The sequence below is a fragment of the Artemia franciscana genome, chromosome 7 (genome assembly GCF_032884065.1).
Source record: "Artemia franciscana chromosome 7, ASM3288406v1, whole genome shotgun sequence".
NCBI classification, from domain to species: Eukaryota; Metazoa; Arthropoda; class Branchiopoda; order Anostraca; family Artemiidae; genus Artemia; species Artemia franciscana.
Genome location: NC_088869.1, coordinates 30107689 through 30126824, shown reverse-complemented (window position 1 = coordinate 30126824; position 19136 = coordinate 30107689). Strand labels below are relative to the sequence as shown.

Sequence of the window (19136 nt, the reverse complement as noted above, 5' to 3'; positions counted from 1 at the left end):
GTAGATACGTAATTGACGTAACCGGACTGGATCCGCTCTCTTTGGGGAATTAGGAGGTGGGGTTCAGTGCTTTGGCGAGTTTGGTGCTTCTGAACGTGCTAGGACGATGGAAATTGGTAGGCGTGTCAGGGAGCTGCCCAAATTGACTTGAATGAAGTCGTTTTCCCCGATTCGATCATCGGGGGGCTGAACGGAGAGGAAAAATTAGAAAAATTGAGGTATTTTTAATTTACGAATGGGTGATCGGATCTTAATGAATTTTGATATTTAGAAGGACCTCGTGACTCCGAGCTCTTTTTTTAAATCCCGACCAGCGTTAAGCCTCTGATTTTCCTTTTAAAGCAATCTATTGATTCTTAGAATTTTACTAGAGCACATACCATATGAGCTCTTGGCTCTTCCGACCTCGTCACAAGTGCCATATGAGCTCTTAGCTCTTGTTTTGGTTTGTTTGTTGTTTTTTTTTATCCATGCTTTTTTTTTACTATTGTAAAGAGTGAGTAAAATTTAAATAATAATAATAATAACGCTAAGGACAGCTTTTGTATTTTATACATTGCTGCTTTATTAGATTTTGTAAGTTGTGAGTTTTTTTTTTCTGTTCTTTTTCCCCTCCTCTTAGGTTTTTTTTCTCTTTTGTTTTAGTGTTTTTTATTTTTATGTGTTACTCTGTAACTGGTTTCTATGTGATTTCTATTTTGATTTGCATTGTATTTTCGTGTGTTTTATTTGTGTAACTCCATATATTATACTTTTGTATAGTGTGGGTTAAAAATAAATGGTAATAGTCCTAGAACTCCAATTCTGTTTCGAAGAAGGGGTATGGATAAAAAATCAAACTACTAAGCACTCCACCACAATTCCAAAACGCAATTTTGGATGATTTTGATTGATGAAATGGAGGGATTTGGTCATTATTATCTATTTGCTAAGAGGAAAAGACTAGATAAGAATATCAGAATATTCTTCACCAGTTAATCCCATCAATTTAAGTAAGTCATTAAATAATAGAACAAAAAGTGTTTCTACTGAAAGTTAAGAGCATCATCAAAACTTGAAAACAAATAGAAATCATTCTGTATATGAGGGACTCTCCCCTCCTCAACATCCCACTCTTCATGGTAGAAGTTCTGATTATAGTTAAACACCCCTTGTATTTCAGGAATTATCTTTGAAGAATTGGTACTAAAGGTTGGACTTTAGCATAAAGATAAGGGTATAGAAGAGGATGAAGTCCCCTCATCCGAAATAATTTGTGTTTTATTGTTGCTTCTTACTTTCAGTAGAAAATCTTGTCTTTTTTTTGTTTAATTTCTGATTGTTTTTAAAATAACCCGAGGAAATTCACCTTCCCTGTCTTTGGAAAATTTCCCCCATTTAAAATCCTTTCCCCTGGGAAATTATCCTAAGACAATTCCTTCCTTGCTGTGAATTGCCCCTAGAAAAATTTTTGACCGACAATTCTGACTGAAAAATACTCTTTAGCATACTTTCGTTGGAAAAAAGACTTGTTTTCTATTTAATTTCTGATTGTTTTTCAGGTCATGGGAGAATCCACTCTGTTTGGTAAACTTTTCCTGGAAATCTCTCTCTCCTTAATGAAAAATATTTCTCCCACAGAAAATTTCCTGGTCGTAATTCCCGCATGGAAAATTTTCTGTGGAAAATCTCCCCAAGTCAAAATCCTCAAGAGAATTTTAAGTCTGCTGAAAATTTTCCCAGAAAATACCCCAAAGCATCTCCACATGTAAATGGGATCGCCAACAATAAAGTAAGACATATAAAACGGATTCTGTAAAATTCCTCCCATGTAATACTTCCCCAGGAAAGTTCACCAGTAGGGACTTCCATCCCAATGAAAAATTCACCCCATAAAATATCCTTCCCCAGAAAATCCCCTCCTCCTGAAAAATGTCCGTATAATTTGCCATAGCAAACACTAAATGTAAACAATGGGCAAACTTCATAACATGGGGCCTTTCCTCTGGGATAACATACACCATTATGCTGTTGATGTCTCGACATTCATTGGAAAGTAAAGAGCAATATCAAAACCTAAAATATGCAAATATCTCTGAAATCTTTTAATATCTAACATTTCTGACGGTACAATAAGATATATCAGTATATATATTAGCAGATTCTGAATAAAAAAATAATAATAATAAAAAACAAAAACAAATTCAGATTACAAAAACTGCCAAATAAGAATATATGCATTAGGAACTTCACGTAATTGATATCTCCATGGGTGTTGTCTTAAACTTATAATTTGGGAGGTTTAGTTTGGTATTTCGTTATTGACTTGTCTGAAACTTGTGATTCGGGTGCTTAGTTTGTTAATTTGGGCTTTTCTGAGCTAGGTTTCTTGGGCTTTCGTTGGTATCTGTTGTCTGAACTTATGATTTGGGATGTTTAGTTTGCTATTTTGGGGCTTTCTTAGCTAGTTTATTTAGCCTTTGGTTGGTGGGTGTTTAGTGAAACTTATCATTTGGGGTGTTCAAATTGGTATTCCGTGGCTTGACTTATCTGAAACTTATGATTTGGGATTTTTTAGTTTTCTAATGTTGACATTTCTGAGCTAGGTCTCTTAGCATTTCGTTGGTGTATGTTATCTGTAACATCTGATTTGAGGTGCTTGCTTTGCTGTTTCAGACCTTTCTTAGCTAGGATTATTAGCCTTTCGTTGTTTGACTTGTCTAATACTTATAATTTTGGATGTTTAGTTTGTCATTTCGGGACTTTCTTAGCTAGGTTTCTTAGGCTTTCGTGGGTGTGCGTTGTCTGAAACTTATGATTTGGGATGTTTAGTTTTATAATTTGGACACTTCTCGAGCTAGGTTTCTTAGGCTTTAGTAAGTGTGTGTTATCTGAAACGTATGATTTGGGATGTTTACCTTGCTATTTTGGGGTTATCTTAGCCAGGTAATCTAGGCTTTTATAGGTGTGCGTAGTCTGAAACTTATTATTTGGAACTATTATTATTTGGTTTAGTTTGCTATTTCAGGACTTTCTTAGCTAGGTTTCGTTGGCTTTCGTAGGTGTGCGTTGTCTGAAACTTATGATTTGGGATGTTTAGTTTTCCAATTTGGGCTCTTCTGAGCTAGGTTTCTTAGGCTTTAGTACGTATGCGTTGTCTGAAACTTATGATTTGGGATTTTTAGTTTACTATTTTGGGGCTGTCTTAGCTAGGTTTCTGAAGCTTTCGAAGGTGTGCGTTGTCTGAAACTTATGATTTGGAAAGTTTAGTTTGCTATTTTCGGGCTTTCTGAGCTAGGTTTCTTAGGCTTTCGTTGGTTTACGTTGTCTGAAACTTATGGTTTTGGATGTTTAGTATGCTGTTTCATGGTTTGACTTATCTGAAACTTCTGATTTGGGATGTTTAGTTTTTTAATTTGGGCTCTTCTGAGATTGGTTTTTTAGGATTTTTTAAGTCTGTTTTGTCTCAAATATATGATTTTAGATGTTTAGTTTGCTGATTATGGCTTTTCGGCGCTGGATTTTTTAGCCTTTCGTCAAACTTATTTCTTGTCTAAAACTTATGATTTAGGTTGTTTTGTTTGTTAATTTGGGCTTTTCTGAGCTAGCTTTCTTAGGTTAATCATTTTATAATTTTTAATATTTTATTAATAAAGTAGAGGGTGCAGTTAATAACTAAAAATATTTAATAATTTATTAATAAAAAATGAAATAATAACAACTTAATAATTAATAATAATGAAATGATTAAATAATTTAAATAAGGAGCTGAATAAATCTTTAATTAATGATAAATTGAAAATAGTTTTATCATTATATGAAAATTTTGTAAAAATTTGGTCTGAAAACTTTGTGTGAAGTAGGGGGGGGGGGCTAATCAAGATGTTCCCCGGCCACAAGAGAGGCCAGGACCGCTACTGCACACAATAGAATATGAGAGTCATTACTCTAGTGAAAACTACTTTTATTGTATAGATTTCAAAGGTGGATCTAGTGAAAAATCTTGGGGGGAGGCCAGTTTGACAAGGGTGCCAATAATTGACCAAATTGACAAATTCGCTTTTTTTTTTAGTAAAATAACGGAATGAGGGAGTAAGAAAGATCTTGGGAACCCGGGTCCCCCCTCTGGATCTGCCCCTGATAGGTTTAAAATTCTATGCAAGAAAGCCCCACAATCATTGGACAAACAACGGATTTCTCATCGGTTTGTTGTTTCGTTCACGAGCTTGGAATTAACACTTTTATAACATATCACATCTGTTCTACTATACAACTAAAGTGGAGCTGGGATAGCCAGGTCTCTGCATGTCAGAATTGAAGCGTGTAACATTAAAAGACACGCCAGTTATATTGTGCCAAACAGCTATGATCACTAGCTTAATAAGGATTGTTTTGATATAGAAGGGTTATATCCTGAAGAGATATCATCACTCTGCTCTTTTATTTCTGGAAAGGTCAACATCTCTTCAAACATAGGATGTAACAAGTATGATGCTGAAAAATAGTTTATTAGTTTTACTTGCACTATGCAGCATTTGTATTGCCTCATGACCTAATGTTAAGTCCCTTCTGGTTACCAATGCTTTGGTGGTTGGGTAGGGGGGTGTGTGTGTGGTTATTCTTTTAATTAACGTTTAAATTGTCAAGTATCTACATTTCTTACGTTTTTGCTTAGTTTTCTGTTGAAGTCCATTTTATTTTAACTTCAACAAATGTAGATCTACTTACTTGAATGTATCTAATGCACAGTTCCGACAGCAAAAAATCGTACCCTACTTATCTTGAACTGAATTTCTATCTGAACAATTTAATAATTTGGGTTTGGTAAAGTTTGAATATAAAACTCACTTCAGTTCGTTTTCTGTAGGTCTCCCTGTCACAGATCCAAATGGAAATGTGGAGCGAGATGATTTCTCTGATATACCCATTCCTCTACAGTATTTTGCTAGGACATGGAATGCAACGAAAGAATTTGTACAGGTGAGTATTAAATTGGGTATTCAAACTTTTCATTATTATCGTGTATGATACGGTATCTGTTAAAGTAAATAGCAATCCCTACAAAATGATGCTGCCAGACTTTCGTCTATGGTAGGAGTGTTGCTTGGCATGATTTTGGCCTCAAAAAGATTAATGGCCTATTGACTAGGTCAGTAAATCAAATCTTCAAGTCATGTAAGCAAACCCTATCAGCAACAAAATTTGACTTAAAGAAAAGGTTTTATTTACTAACAAAACCACTAGGCTCATATTAATAGTTTTTTTTTTCTTGCACAAGGACCCCATAGTATATAGTGATTAAATAAAAAAACTAGTTTTTTTAACTGAAAGTAAGGAGCGATATTAAAACTTAAAACGAACAGAAATTACTTCGTGTATGAAATGGGTTGTCCCCTCCGCAATCCCTCGTTCTTTACGCTAAAGTTTTTAATTGTTTTAAAAAGTTGAATTGTGGCAAAGAGTCAAACTTTAGCGTAAAGAGCGAGGGATTGCAGAGGGGACAACCCGTTTCATATATGGAGTAATTTCTGTTGTTTTAAGTTCTAATGTCGCTCCTTACTTTCAGTTAAAAAACTAGTTTTTTTAATTTAATTTCTGAACGTTTTTGAAATAATGCATTTTTGATTTTGGCTCTCCGCACATAAATTATTAAAATGAAATTTGAATATTAATTCTTTTTTTGGCTAAATGGTTTTCTCTTAGTTTTGATCAGATGATTTTGAGAAATAAGGGGTGGGGAAGGAGGCCTAGGTGCCCTCCAATTTTTCGGTTACTTAAAAAGGCAACTAGAACTTTTAATTTTTAACGAACGTTTTTATTAGTAAAAAATATACGTAACTTAAGAATTAACTTACGTAACAAACTTTTATATTCTTATATTTTTTATTGTATGTATGTATTTATTTATAACCCATCATACAAAATAATGAAGTGATGGAGTACATTGAAAGAAAAGGAAAAAAAGAAGGAAGAATCAACATATCGTAATTACATTCTAAAATACAAACAAAAATAATTCCACGTCAAAAAACAACATTTTGCCATTCATGGCCGGTTTGCTTATTGCACATGTGTACATTCAGCTCAGCTAACTTAGCACACGGATCAGACAAGCTATATTTTTTCATCAAACAGGATTTGCGGGTCCACGGAGGAACTCGCAACAGAAATTAAGCAAATTTGAAGAAAACGTGTTTCATCCTAAGATGGTCAGATTCACTAAATATAAGGTAAAACGGTACTAAATACAGAATATGTGGCAGGACGACACTATTGTAAATTTTATGAGGGGGTTTGTCACCTCGTTAATCCTCGCTCTTTTTTTAATTTTTTTTTGGCTAAATGGCTTTCTCTTAGTTTCGATCAGACAATTTTGAGAAATAAGGGGTGGGGAGGGAGGCCTAGTTGCCTCCCTCCCCACCAATTTTTCGGTCAAACAGTTCGTGGTAACGAACTGTAGTAAGGAGCGACCCGGCTCAATAGTAACCAAAACTCTAAAAAATTGAATTTTGATATCAATACATCAAAAACTACATCAAAAGAATCGCATTTTAATGCTGATTTTAAATATTTAAGTTTTATCAAGTTTAGTCTTACCTATCAAAAGTTACGAGCCTGAGAAAATTTGCGTCATTTTAGAAAATAGGGGGAAACGCCCCCTTGAAGTCATAGAATCTTGACGAAAATCACACCATCAGATTCAGCGTACCAGAGAACCCTACTGTAGAAGTTTCAAGCTCCTATCTACAAAAATGTGGAATTTTGTATTTTTTGACAGGAGGCAGATCACGGATGCGTGTTTATTTGTTTTTTTGTTTTTGTTTTCCCAGGGGTGATCGTATCAACCCAGTTGTCCTAGGATGTTGCAAGAGGGCTCATTCTAACGGAAATGAAAAGTTCTAGTGCCCTTTTTAAGTGACCAAAAAAATTGGAGGGCACCTAGGCCCCCTCCCACGCTAATTATTTTACCAAAGTCAACGGATCAAAATTCTGAGAGAGTTATTTTATTCAGCGTAGTCGAAAAACCTTATAACTATGTCTTTGGGGACGACTTACTCCCCCACATTCCCCGTGGGAGGGGCAACAAGTTACAAACTTTGACCAGTGCTTACACATAGTAATGGTTATTGGGAAGTGTACAGGTGTTTTCAGGAGGATTTTTTTTGGTTGGGGGAGGGGTTGAGAAGAGGGGGATATGCTGGGGGAACTTTCCATCGATAATTTGTCATGGTGGAAGAAAATCTCCATGAAGGGAGCGCAGGATTTACTAGCATTATTTAAAAAAAAAACAATGAAAAAATAAATATGAAAAAGTTCTTTCAGCTGGAAGTAAGGAGCAGCATTAAAACTTAAAACAAACAGAAATTATTATCCATTTGAGGGGCTCACCTCCTCCTAATACCTCGCTCTTTACGCTAAAGTATTTTTAGTAATTTCAACTATTTATTCTACGGCTTTTGTGATTCTGGGGTCATTCTTAATGAATTGGGACAAAATTTAAGCTTTATTGTAAAGAGCGAGGATTTGACAAGGGGGCGAACCCCCTCATATATGTAATAAAAATATGAGAATACAAAAGTTCTTTACATAAACTAATTTATAAGTTACGTAAATCTTTTACTAATAAAAATATTCGTAAAAAATTAAAAATTCTAGTTGCCTTTTTAATTAACCAAAAAATCGGAGGGCAACTAGGCTTCCTCCCCCGCTCTTTTTTTCTCAAAATCATTCGATCAAAATTATGAGAAAGCCATTTAGCAAAAAAAAAAAAAAAAAAAATGCAAATTTTGTTTCAATTATTCCTCTGCGGAGAGCCAAAATGAAAACATGCATTGATTCAAAAACGTTCAGAAATTAAATAAAAAAAACAAGTTTTTTTAACTGAAAGTAAGGAGCGACATTAAAACTTAAAACGACCAGAAATTACTTCGTATGTGAAAGAGGCTGCTTCCTCATCAACGCCCCGCTCTTTACGCTAAAGTTTTTTACTGTTTTAAAAAGGAGAATTGAGAGAAAAAGTCAAACTTTAGCGTAAAGAGCGGGGCGTTGATGAGGAAGCAGCCTCTTTCATATACGAAGTAATTTCTGGTCGTTTTAAGTTTTAATGTCGCTCCTTACTTTCAGTTAAAAAAACTTAGTTTTTTTTTATTTAATTTCTTACTTAAAAAGGCAACTAGAACTTTTAATTTTTAACGAACGTTTTTATTAGTAAAAAATTTACATAACTTAAGGATTAACTTGCGTAACAAACTTTTATATTCTTATATTTGTATTATGTATACGAGGGGCTTTGTACCCTTGTTAATACCTCGCTCTTTACACTAAATCGTAAGTTTTGTCCCAATTCTTTAAGAATGACCCCTGAATCAGAAAGGCTGTAGAATAAATAGTTGAAATTACTAAAAATACTTTAGCATAAAGAGCGAGGTATTTATCTCCTCCTAAATACCTCAGTCTTTATGCTAAAGTATTTTTAGAACCCCTCTTATGCGTAATAATCTCTGTTCGTTTTAAGTTTCAATGCTACTCCTTACTTTCAATTGAAAAAACATTTTCACATTTATTTTTTCATTGTTTTTTTTTATAGTAATGCTAGAAAATCCTGTGCCCTATTCATTGAATTTTTCTTCCCCCATGACATATTCCTCCAATGAAAGATCCTCCCACATAGTCCCCTCCCCTCAGCCCAACCCCCAAACAAAAAAATCCACCTGAAAACGTCTGTACACTTCCCAATAACCATTACTATATGTAAACCCTGGTCAAAGTTTGTAACTTGCAGCCCCTCTCCCAGGGATTGTGGGGGAGTAAGTCATTCCCAAAGACATAGTTATTATGGTTTTCGACTATGCAGAGCAAAATGGCTGTCTCAAAATTTTGATCCGTTGACTTTGGAAAAAAATGTGTGTGGGAGGGGGCCTAGGTGCCCTCCAATTTTTTTGGTCACTTAAAAAGGGCACTAGAACTTTTCATTTCCATTAGAATGAGCCCTTTTGCGACATTCTAGAACCAGTCGGTCGATACGATGAACCCTGTGAAAAAAACAACAAAAAAACAAATGAACACGCACCCGAGATCTGTCTTCGGGCAAAAAAATACGAAATTCCACATTTTTGTAGAAGGAGCTTCAAATTTTTTCTGTATGGTTCTTTGATATGCTGAATGCGATGGTGTGATTTAAGATCCTTTGATCTCTGGGGATTCTGTGGTTTTGATCGTTAAGATTCTTTGACTTTTAGGGGGATTTCCCCCTATTTTCCAAAATAAGGCAAATTTTCTCAGGCTCGTATCTTTTGATGACAAAGATTAAATTTGATGAAACTTATATATTTAAAATCAGCATGAAAATTCGATTCTTTTGATGTATCTTTTAGCATCAAAATTCCGTTTTTTAGAGTTTCGTTTACTATTGAGCCGGGTCGCTCCTTACTACAGTTTGTTACCACGAACTGTTTGAAAAATCAGAAGTGTTGCTGCTAAGTTCTTCTATTACATGAGCTCAACACAAACAGACAAAACAAAAGACTTAGTAGCAAGCAATATAACACAAAATTGTGTTAAAGTATGAAGGAGGATGAAAATGAACTTTAATTGTTTCACTTGGCCAAGTTGAAACTTACATAACCATATATCTTTAAAAATTAGGAAAAATTGGAGATTGAACATTTAATGAAGAAAACAATCCGTATTCAGTTATACAATATTTTGTAACATTGGATGGGTGCTTAATTAAATAAAAAATCTAATTGAAAAATATAAATTTGAGCTTCATGTTATAATAACCTATAGCAAAAAGCTCAAGAAGGTGTAGCTTTCATCCGAAAGTGTAGCTGTCTTATGGAATTAGTAAGCTGTTAATGTTTGAATGCACCCCCTCCACACTTGTTGTTAATGTTTTATAGGTTATTGTTAATGAAGGAGGGAATGCAATTTAGGGGATTTTTAAAAAATCTAGGGGGAATGGGGAATCGATAAGTTCTCTAGTAATAATAATATCTGCTCATTTTAAATTTGAATTATTATAGAACCTTATCTCTGCTCTTTTAGGTTTTAGTATGGCTCTTTATTTTTTTCAGTAAACTTTTTCAATATTGTTTTTTTTTTAAATTAATTTGGTTCGTGTTTAATCTGTATAGTTTATTGTTGGTTAATATTAGGATTGTTTTTGAAGTTTTTTTCCAGTTTCTCTGCTAAGAGTAAAAACGTTGAATTGTAATTTAAAACTTGGACAAAATTGAATAATCAGTAGTCTTGTGTAATAAATTTGCAATAATAATTGTACTAATAGAATTTTTGGTATATAGAAGCATTATTATTCATATTAATCGAAGTCTCTGCAATTTTGGTTGTTCTATAGGACTGTTGCTATCCTGACCCCAATACTTTAGACACCCTTGAATATGCACATATCTTAATTAGCTATTTTAATAAAATAATATTTTATTGTTTTTTTATTATTCGTTTGTTTAAATAAATGCATGACAAGGTTTATTATTAAAAAGAACTCGGTTTGTTGTCTTAAAAAAGGTTAAAACGTCGTGAATCGGTACGACCAGCTATGTCTGCTGAATTTTTCCTCATAATTGAATTTCGCTTGATCTTGAATTTTAGTTTAGTCGTTTACTAGGCTTACAACCTAAAAACAGACTAATAGCTTAAAAAAAAAAATATTTTCGCTAAAAGTCAATATAAGCACATTATCTCTGAGATTTATCCGTTCTCATTAAGGTCCCCCTGGCTGAGTCTACTTGCCCTGAAAGTTTCAAGCAGATCAGGTTGGAGAAATACAACGTTCGGATATTTTAGGTTTTCACTATCCCATTTGAACCTTCTTCTGTTTCAAAATATTTTTTTCCTCCTAGGTCTGTATGACTCAGTGTACATTCCCAGAGAGTTGCCAGCAGATTTGTGACAAAACAAATTTGGGTCTGTTTTTGGCATAATAAATCAATAGATTTTTTTTCAAATAGCTTTGTTTTCATCATCTTTAGCCAACATTTTTATTGTCTTTGAGGTCCCCTTGTCACTATCTACATGCCTCTAAGGCTAAACCAATCTGAGAAACCAATCTAAACCAATCTGTCTTATGTGATCCAAAAAAGGTGTTGGGCCCATTCTTGGGTGAAACAGTTTTTATTGAGTTTTTTTTTGTGTATAAGGGGTTCCCTTCAGCCAATAGACACAAGTTTCAAACTTTTAAGAAAAACTATTGGTCCTTTTTGAATAAACAAATAAGTTACGACGGTGTTTTTCTACCCTTATCCCTATCCCTAAACGTAATATTTTAAGTCCTCTTGTCCTCCTAAAGTGCTCTTGAAGTTTTAACTGGATCCCTTTAGTCGTTTCTGAGATATTAAGATACGCTATTATGATAGCTTGAGTGAATATGCTGCCTTTTGATTTGCATCACTACTTTGCTGCGAATAGGATCTAAGTTCACTTGGGTTAATAACTCAAAAGCTTTAGGCGGGTCGTTACTTCAGAAGGTTACTGAACAGGAGGTTATTTTGGAAGGATAATTTTTCCTTTTAGGCTGAAGATGGGTTAGCTAACGTTTCTACCGAAAAATATGCTTCATCCTTTTATTTTATCTACTGACTGAGAATCAACCTCATTTGGTTTTATCTTTTCTTAATTATTTTACTTCATTTTAATATTTTGGGTCGTACACTCTAAAAGTTTCCAGCGTAATAACCCAAGCCTTTTCTGAGATATTGCAAATGTGCCATTTTAATAACCTGGCAACACATAGTGTCTTTTGATTTACCTTGCTACTTAGCTCTGCATGGATTATAAATCACATACGTATAGTATAAAAAAATTATGGATCAGAGAAGAAGACTGTTTAACCCCTACCTTCTCCTCCCAGCATAAAGGTTGAAGCTCTTTGCCCCACCCTCCTTCCTACTCTTTTTCCAACAGAACGTGAAAGTTTCAAATTCGTCCCCCAATCTGTTCCAGAGAAATGACAGATATACTATTTTGATTTTGATGACGAGTTTGATGACTGGGATATACAGAGTGTGTTGTGATATAACACTGCTCCCTAACCCAAGTTAAAATTAGGGATCCACTTGCCTCTCTAAACCCCGAATATTCTCCAACACTTTCAGATTAACGCCCCAGGCTTTCCCAAGAATTATGTATGCACTGTTTTGATAACCTGATAACTCATCGAGTCTTAGATTTACCTTGCTACTTGACTGTGCATCGACTATTAGTCATAGGGTATTATAGTGCAAAAGTGTTGTGGTGTGTCAAAGACAAATATTGTTTTAAATCCTCCAAAGAGAAGATTTGAAGTTTTCTTGTCGCACACTAGCCCATCCTCTTCTTCCTCTCCTCTTCTCCAAGAGTACCTGAAAATTTTAACTTCATCCCTCAAGCCTTTGTTGATATACTGCAGACAGAGCCGTTCCTGGAGTTGGTGACACCCGGAGAAAAATTAATAACATTGCCACCCCCCCTTTGCATCTCATATAAGCAAAAAAGCCGAATGAAAATTCGATCAAAGTGGACATCCCCCCAGCCTCACCCCCTCCCCCAGTCACGGTGCCCGGGGGAGCTGCCACGCTCCCCTTTAACGGACCTGACTGTAGATATGCTAATTCGATTACCTAGGTCTACAAAGTGTCTTCTGATCTACCTTTCCCTTCTCTCTGAGTCAAGATTTGAAACCCACTTGACCCCTCACTGACACTACCTGAAGGTTTCAGCTCGATCCCACAAGCCATCCCCGAGACATGGCAGATAATTTTTAAGCTTGATTGCACATAAGCCTAGCTTTTAATTTACTCAGGTACCCGCCTTTTTTCCAGATTACACCCATGAGAAAATCTCTGCCTAGCAAACGGTCCCAAAGAACTTTTTTGCTAAAACCTATCTAAAAATTGGTCAATTTCTATTATTTAGGGCCATTGCACCTGGGGCTGTGTTTTTTGTTTTTTTTTTTTACCCCAAAGGCATACTTCTTAGACCCTTGAACGCTGCTGATCAAAAAGACTACCTCAAAATGTGGAGCTAATGTCGCAGAACTTCCAGGGGGAGGGGCTGGGTAATTTTTAACCACAGGAAGAAGGCTGGTTGCCCTCAAACCCATTTCTGCCCTTAAAAAGCGCATTAGAACTATCAGTTTCCCACCAAATGAGTCTTTTCTGAACTTTCTATTGTCCAACTTTCTATAGCACCCCAAAAGTTTTTAGGTGATAAGAAAATCCGCTTTTAGGACATTTTTAGGTAGCGGTGCCCCATGAATTTTTTTGTACATTTGGCTACTCTTGGACCAAGAACTTGTGGCCGCAAGTTTGAAACTGATCAGGGACATACAATCCTTTGGCCCAGTTCCCGGAGCCTTCCGCTCCCCGTCATTATAAAATCTTTGATCCTTTTGATCCAGAGAAGTGTCCCTGAAAATTTCGAGCCAATTGCACACCCAGTCTCAAACAATCTCCATTTTTCACTGTAAAATTCATATATAGAAAATTAATGATTTACACCAGGACCTGTGGGACCATGTAGTCCCTGGAATCATGTTTATTGGACCCTTTCGAGTGTTTTGAGGAAATTTCTGTCTAAAAAATTTGATCGGATATCTTTCAGGGCTGTAAATAGGGTAGCAAAAAAGGACATGGAAGGAGTCCGGTTGCACTCCAGACACTTTTGACGCGAATTGCACTAGAAGTTTCAATTTCCAATCCAATTAGTTGCTTCTGAAGTTTCCACGACCACCCCTTTCATACGAAGTGACCGAGAAAAAAGCAACAAAATAAATAATGCGTTGAATGCTTTTGGTACCTCACCTAGGCAGCGTTACAGCACTGCCTCTAAAATCTCGGGTTGGATTTGTCGAAATATATATTTCAATAAATAAGAATCGAACTTGTTTTGGGTTGCTGTAAGTCTTGGTGACGCTTTAAGGTCAATGGTGCTGACTGTTTTTAACTTTCTATCAAACCCATTTTAAAGTACTCCTTCATCAGTTTTACGTACTCATTGGAATGGTTTTGAAATTTTCAGTGATTTATCATGACTTTTTGTTTAATATTTTTCCATAATATCGAAATAACAATGTGAATCACAATATAAAATAAAGAAATACAAAACAACACAAAAATAACTATACATGTTATATAGCAAAAGTCATTTTAACCAAATTTAAGGAAAAATTAAATAAAAAACACGAGTTTTTTAAGCTTAAATTGTGTCCCACTTCATTAAGAATGACCACTGAATCACAAAAGCCATAGAATAAATAGTTGAAAATACTAAAAATACTTTAGCGTAAAGAGCGAGGTATTAGGAGGAGATGAGCCCCTTATATGGGTAATAATTTCTGTTTGTTTTAAGTTTTAATGCTGCTACTTAATTCCAGCTGAAAATTTTTTTTCATATTTATTTTTTCATTGTTTTTTTTTTTTTTAATAAAGTAAATCCTGCGCTCCCTTCATGGAAATTTTCTTCCCCCATGACAAATTCCTCGATGGAAAGTTCCCCCAGCTTATACCCCTCTTCTCAACCCCTCCCCCCAGCCAAAAAATCCTCCTGAAAACGACTGTACACTTCCCAATAACCATTACTATATGTAAGCACTGATCAAAGTTTGTAACTTGTTGCCCCTCCCACGGGGACTGTGGGGGAGTAAGTCGTCCCCAAAGACATAGTTATATAGTTTTTCGACTACGCTGAATAAAATGGCTATCTCAGAATTTTGATCCGTTGACTTTGGGAAAAAAATTAGCGTGGGAGGGGGCCAAGGTGCCCTCCAATTTTTTGGTCACTTTAAAAGGGCACTAGAACTTTTCATTTTCGTTAGAATGAGCCCTTTCGCAACATTCTAGGACAACTGGGTCGATACGATCACCTCTGGGGAAAAAACAACAACAAAAAAACAAACAAATAAACACGCATCCGTGATCTGCCTTCTGGCAAAAAATACAAAATTCCACATTTTTGTTGATTGGAGCTTGAAACTTCTACAGTAGGGTTCTCTGATACGCTTAATCTGATGGTGTGATTTTCGCTAAGATTCTATGACTTTTAGGGGGTGTTTGCCCATATTTTCTAAAGAAATGCAAATATTCTCAGGCTCGTAACTTTTGATGGGTAAGACTAAACTTGATGACACTTATATATTTAAAATCAGCATTAAAATGCGATTCTTTTGATGTAGCTATTGGTATCAAAATTCCATTTTTTTAGAGTTATGGTTACTATTGAGCCGGGTCGCTTCTTACTACAGTTCGTTACCTCGAACTGTTTGATATAAATCCTACTGACAAATTAAATCTTTAGGTCTACGCGGAACTTCATTGAGAGCATTCATTTTACCTAGTACAGCAATAAGGTCAAACTTATGCACTAAATTATTGTGTTGGTATCAACGTGGTAAACAAAGCAAAAACGTACAGCATCTAAATGTGCGATGTATCAGGACCCGCAAGGGTTTTTTCGAAACTAATAAGTCATTTGCTAGCTTGTCTATTGTTTTCGTGTTTCTTATTCTGTTACCCATGCTTTACGTTCTTTTTGTCTTTATTTTCGTACCGAGATGCCTCCTTTTGTGCCATTTTTTAGAGGAATTTACCTTTTACAATATATTTATTTTTCAGTCAATTAAAGACCCATCAGATGAGCGACTGCTTCCTAATCCTCTCACAGAACCTTATTTTCAGCCGCCGTACACTGTTGTATTAGAATTAACTGGAATTCTCGTTCATCCGGATTGGACTGTAAGCTTCTTTAGATTTTATTTAATAATTTCTCCATTTTTACTTACTGCAAGCTTGAATATAAGCCAAAGTATATTGAACAGTTCAAAACTTTTGTGCTACGAGTCTCCCATAATAATGAGACCTAGTATACTAAAATGACTATATCTGTCCATTGTAAGCAAAAGGGAAGAAGATTAAATTCCTTTTTACGGTCTTATTATGTATGGAATGAATTTTAAAAAACGAAGTTTTTCTGAGGGAAGTAAAGAGCGAAGTTGAAACTTAAAATGAACAAAAACTATTACTTCACAGCCTGTCCAACAAATATCAATAAAACTGTGCTAATAAACCAACTGATGTTATTTCCGTATGATTGTATGGATTATAGAAAACTAAACCACTACTGCTAAAAGCACTGAACACAGAGTAGGCCATGTATTATGTATTTTTTATGTAACGTGTATCTATTGAACATGTCATTAGGGGCGTAATTGCGTCAAAATCCTGGGGGAGGGGGAAGGTGGACGAAATTTTTTAGATCAAGTAAAAATGACAGTGAAAAGGGAGCCACATTGTGCCTTAAATGAAAAAAAAAACTGGAGAAAACTGACCCGTTTCTCTGAATTACGCAGGTTTATCTTAGTTTTGGCAAGATTTTTGACATAAGAAATTTTCGTTTCTTTAATAACTTAGTGTAGCAATGTTTCTGGTGTTTCTGGCCGTATAGGGCTTCGACTTAAGGTTTCAAATGTTGGGTCTTTTTTACAAAAAAAACTGGAGAAAACTGACCCGTTTCTCTGAATTACGCAGGTTTATCTTAGTTTTGGCAAGATTTTTGACATAAGAAATTTTTGTTTCTTTAATGACTTAGTGTAGCAATGTTTCTGGTGTTTCTGGCCGTATAGGGCTTCGAGTTAAGGTTTCAAATGTTGGGTCTTTTTTACAGAGACAAGTAGCAAGTCTGTTGCCTAACCTTGTGTCAGTGATGAACGATGGCCCCATGTTCCCAGTAAGAACTTTAATACTCTGTGCTACAACAGTGCATTTTTTTTTAAAGTTAATAGATTTTATTTCTTTTATAACAGATTTTATAAATTTGAATTAAATTTAAAAAAGGGAAAGAATACCGTGTTGGGTTTTACAAAACCTACCGGTGGTGCTGATTTCTGTTTCATGGCCCTTCAATCAGGAAGTGCAATGGGGGGAGGGCTGAGGGCCAGTCATCTTTTGCTTTCGTACACCCTTCCTGTTTACCTTCCCCAGATTTCTTCAGGTACCATTTGGAGCTGGGGCGACTCTGCCTGAGCTTACAGAGTCACGCCACTGACCCCGCTTAAACCAAATAACCAGCGACATCAGGACTCGAACCCTTGCCCTCACGGAAAAAGGATCTCGAATCTAGCGCTCTAACCGCTCATAAAACCATTCTTTTTATTAAACTACTTATAAAATGCTTTAGAAAAGTTCTTAAATTTGAAACCATGATTTCTTCTTTAGAGCTAGGTCTATTTTGCTAAAGTTGTATAAATGTTGCTTTTACTCAAAATGCTTGATTGAAATCCTGTCCAATTGCTGCTCTGTTAAGACTATCTATTGGTTAAAACAGGACTAAGTAAAGCTGAAACACAGTGCAACTATTGGTGCGCACAGCCGAAATCTTAGTGGAGCGTCGTAATTTATTTTTCTTTTGGAAATGTTAAAAGTCACAACAAAAACAGATTTTGGGGTAAAAAATCCATGGGAGGGAGTATAATGATGATCTTAATAGCAAAAATAACGCTAATTATCCACGTGTCCATATTTGAGATTTAACTTGGCTATCTTTTTCATTGGTGCAAAGTAAATTTTTTCATGATGAATTCACCAGTTGATTCCACTGAGTATCTGAATTAGAAGTCACGGGCATTACCGGTCATCTTCTGATTAAGACTGGAAAAAAGTGGGATAGATAAAGAAATCAGAAGAGTTTTTAACCCTTAATGAAAGAGTATTTTCTGGAAGTCAACGGAATTGTCATCGTGCCGTTATATCTTTTTTATAGGATGATTACTGTTAAGATTTGAAACTTCAGGCAATTTATTTCTTACAGTAAAGAAATTATTTGTTCTTTGATAGGAACTCTATAACTACGATGTGGGTAACCCATAATTTGCGTTGATATGGATTTTTTTTATCATTTTAATATGGATCAAAGAAAAAAAATTGAGACTGTTTTCGGTTATCAGTTTTTTGTTTATCTGACATTGTGATAGTAACTTCTGCCATTTTCTTTTTATTGTATTATTACACACAGGCAATGTTTGGGAGTGGTGAGTATTATATTTTTTCAGCAAGGGGAGGGGCTGGAAGCAGACAAGCAACTTTTTAAGCCTCACTTTAAAATTTAAATATGTTCCTGGAGGAGTCCTTTGGAGTGATTCTGAGAGGGGTAGCTCTTTCCCTAAGTCGTCTACTATTTTTGAGACCGCACTGGCTAAGTATGATGAAACACGAAAATGCAACAAAGATAGAAATGAGGAGAATGGTAGTCAGTAAAAATTGAACATGTCATTAGGGGCGTAATTGCGTCAAAATCCTGGGGGAGGGGGAAGGTGGACAAATTTTTTCAGATCAAGTGAAAATGACAGTGAAAAAGGAGCCACATAGTGCCTTAAATGAAAAAAAAAATGGAGGAAACTGACCCGTTTCTCTGAATTACGCAGGTTTATCTTAGTTTTGGCAATATTTTTGATATAAGAAATTTTTGTTTTTCTTTACTGACTTAGTGTAGCAATCTTTCTGGTATTTCTGGCTGTATAAGGCGTCGAAGATGGCTCAGGTGGTAGTTGGTGGGTGTGCTTCTCCCGTTCACTGAGAGCATAGGGAAGGACTGAAACATTTTCTGAGTAATTGCCAAAGTTTGGTGAATTCAAAGAATATTTTTCTGAAGGGATGTACCACTGCTCCCAGTTTTTGTAGGCTTCTTCTAGGGACCTAATTATTGCGATTGGAAGTTTTGTAGAGAAAGGTAGGAAATGAAGTTACACAAAACTAATCTTGCTTTCTAGAAAATCTGCTGCTGAAGCTGATAAATAAAGCACCATAAATACGTGCCAAACTATGGAAAAAGGTGAATGTGAAACTGACTTTCAAACATTTTCTTTTAGTACCAAACCGGATGGCGGTTCAAGAAGCGACCTGGTATCGACTTTTTCTTGTCCCAAGCAGGTCCACCAGTTTATGAAATCGTTATCTACACCCAGGAAAATGCATTCGTAAGTAACAATGGCTCAACGTTTGCTTATTCATTTTTTATAGATTAATAAATTTTTTTTCCAGCGAAAATACTTAGCATATAACTAATAGCAGTAGCTATTCTAAAAGAAGACACAATAAACGCACTGAGGTCGAGCGGCTACTAAACCACTAACTAATTACGAAAACAAAATGCTAACAAAGAAAAGATAT

The 19136-nt window shown here is 35.4% G+C and overlaps 1 protein-coding gene across 1 annotated transcript in view; it reads left to right on the top strand.

Annotated features, from left to right (window-relative positions):
- Positions 1–19136, top strand: part of LOC136029140 (mitochondrial import inner membrane translocase subunit TIM50-A-like) — a 50259-nt gene that overhangs the window by 9365 nt on the left and 21758 nt on the right. Inside the window, exons 2-4 of the mRNA XM_065707232.1 lie at positions 4847–4959; positions 15588–15707; positions 18836–18943. Of these exons, the coding sequence (XP_065563304.1) occupies positions 4847–4959; positions 15588–15707; positions 18836–18943 (341 nt within the window). The remainder of the gene's footprint in view (positions 1–4846; positions 4960–15587; positions 15708–18835; positions 18944–19136) is intronic.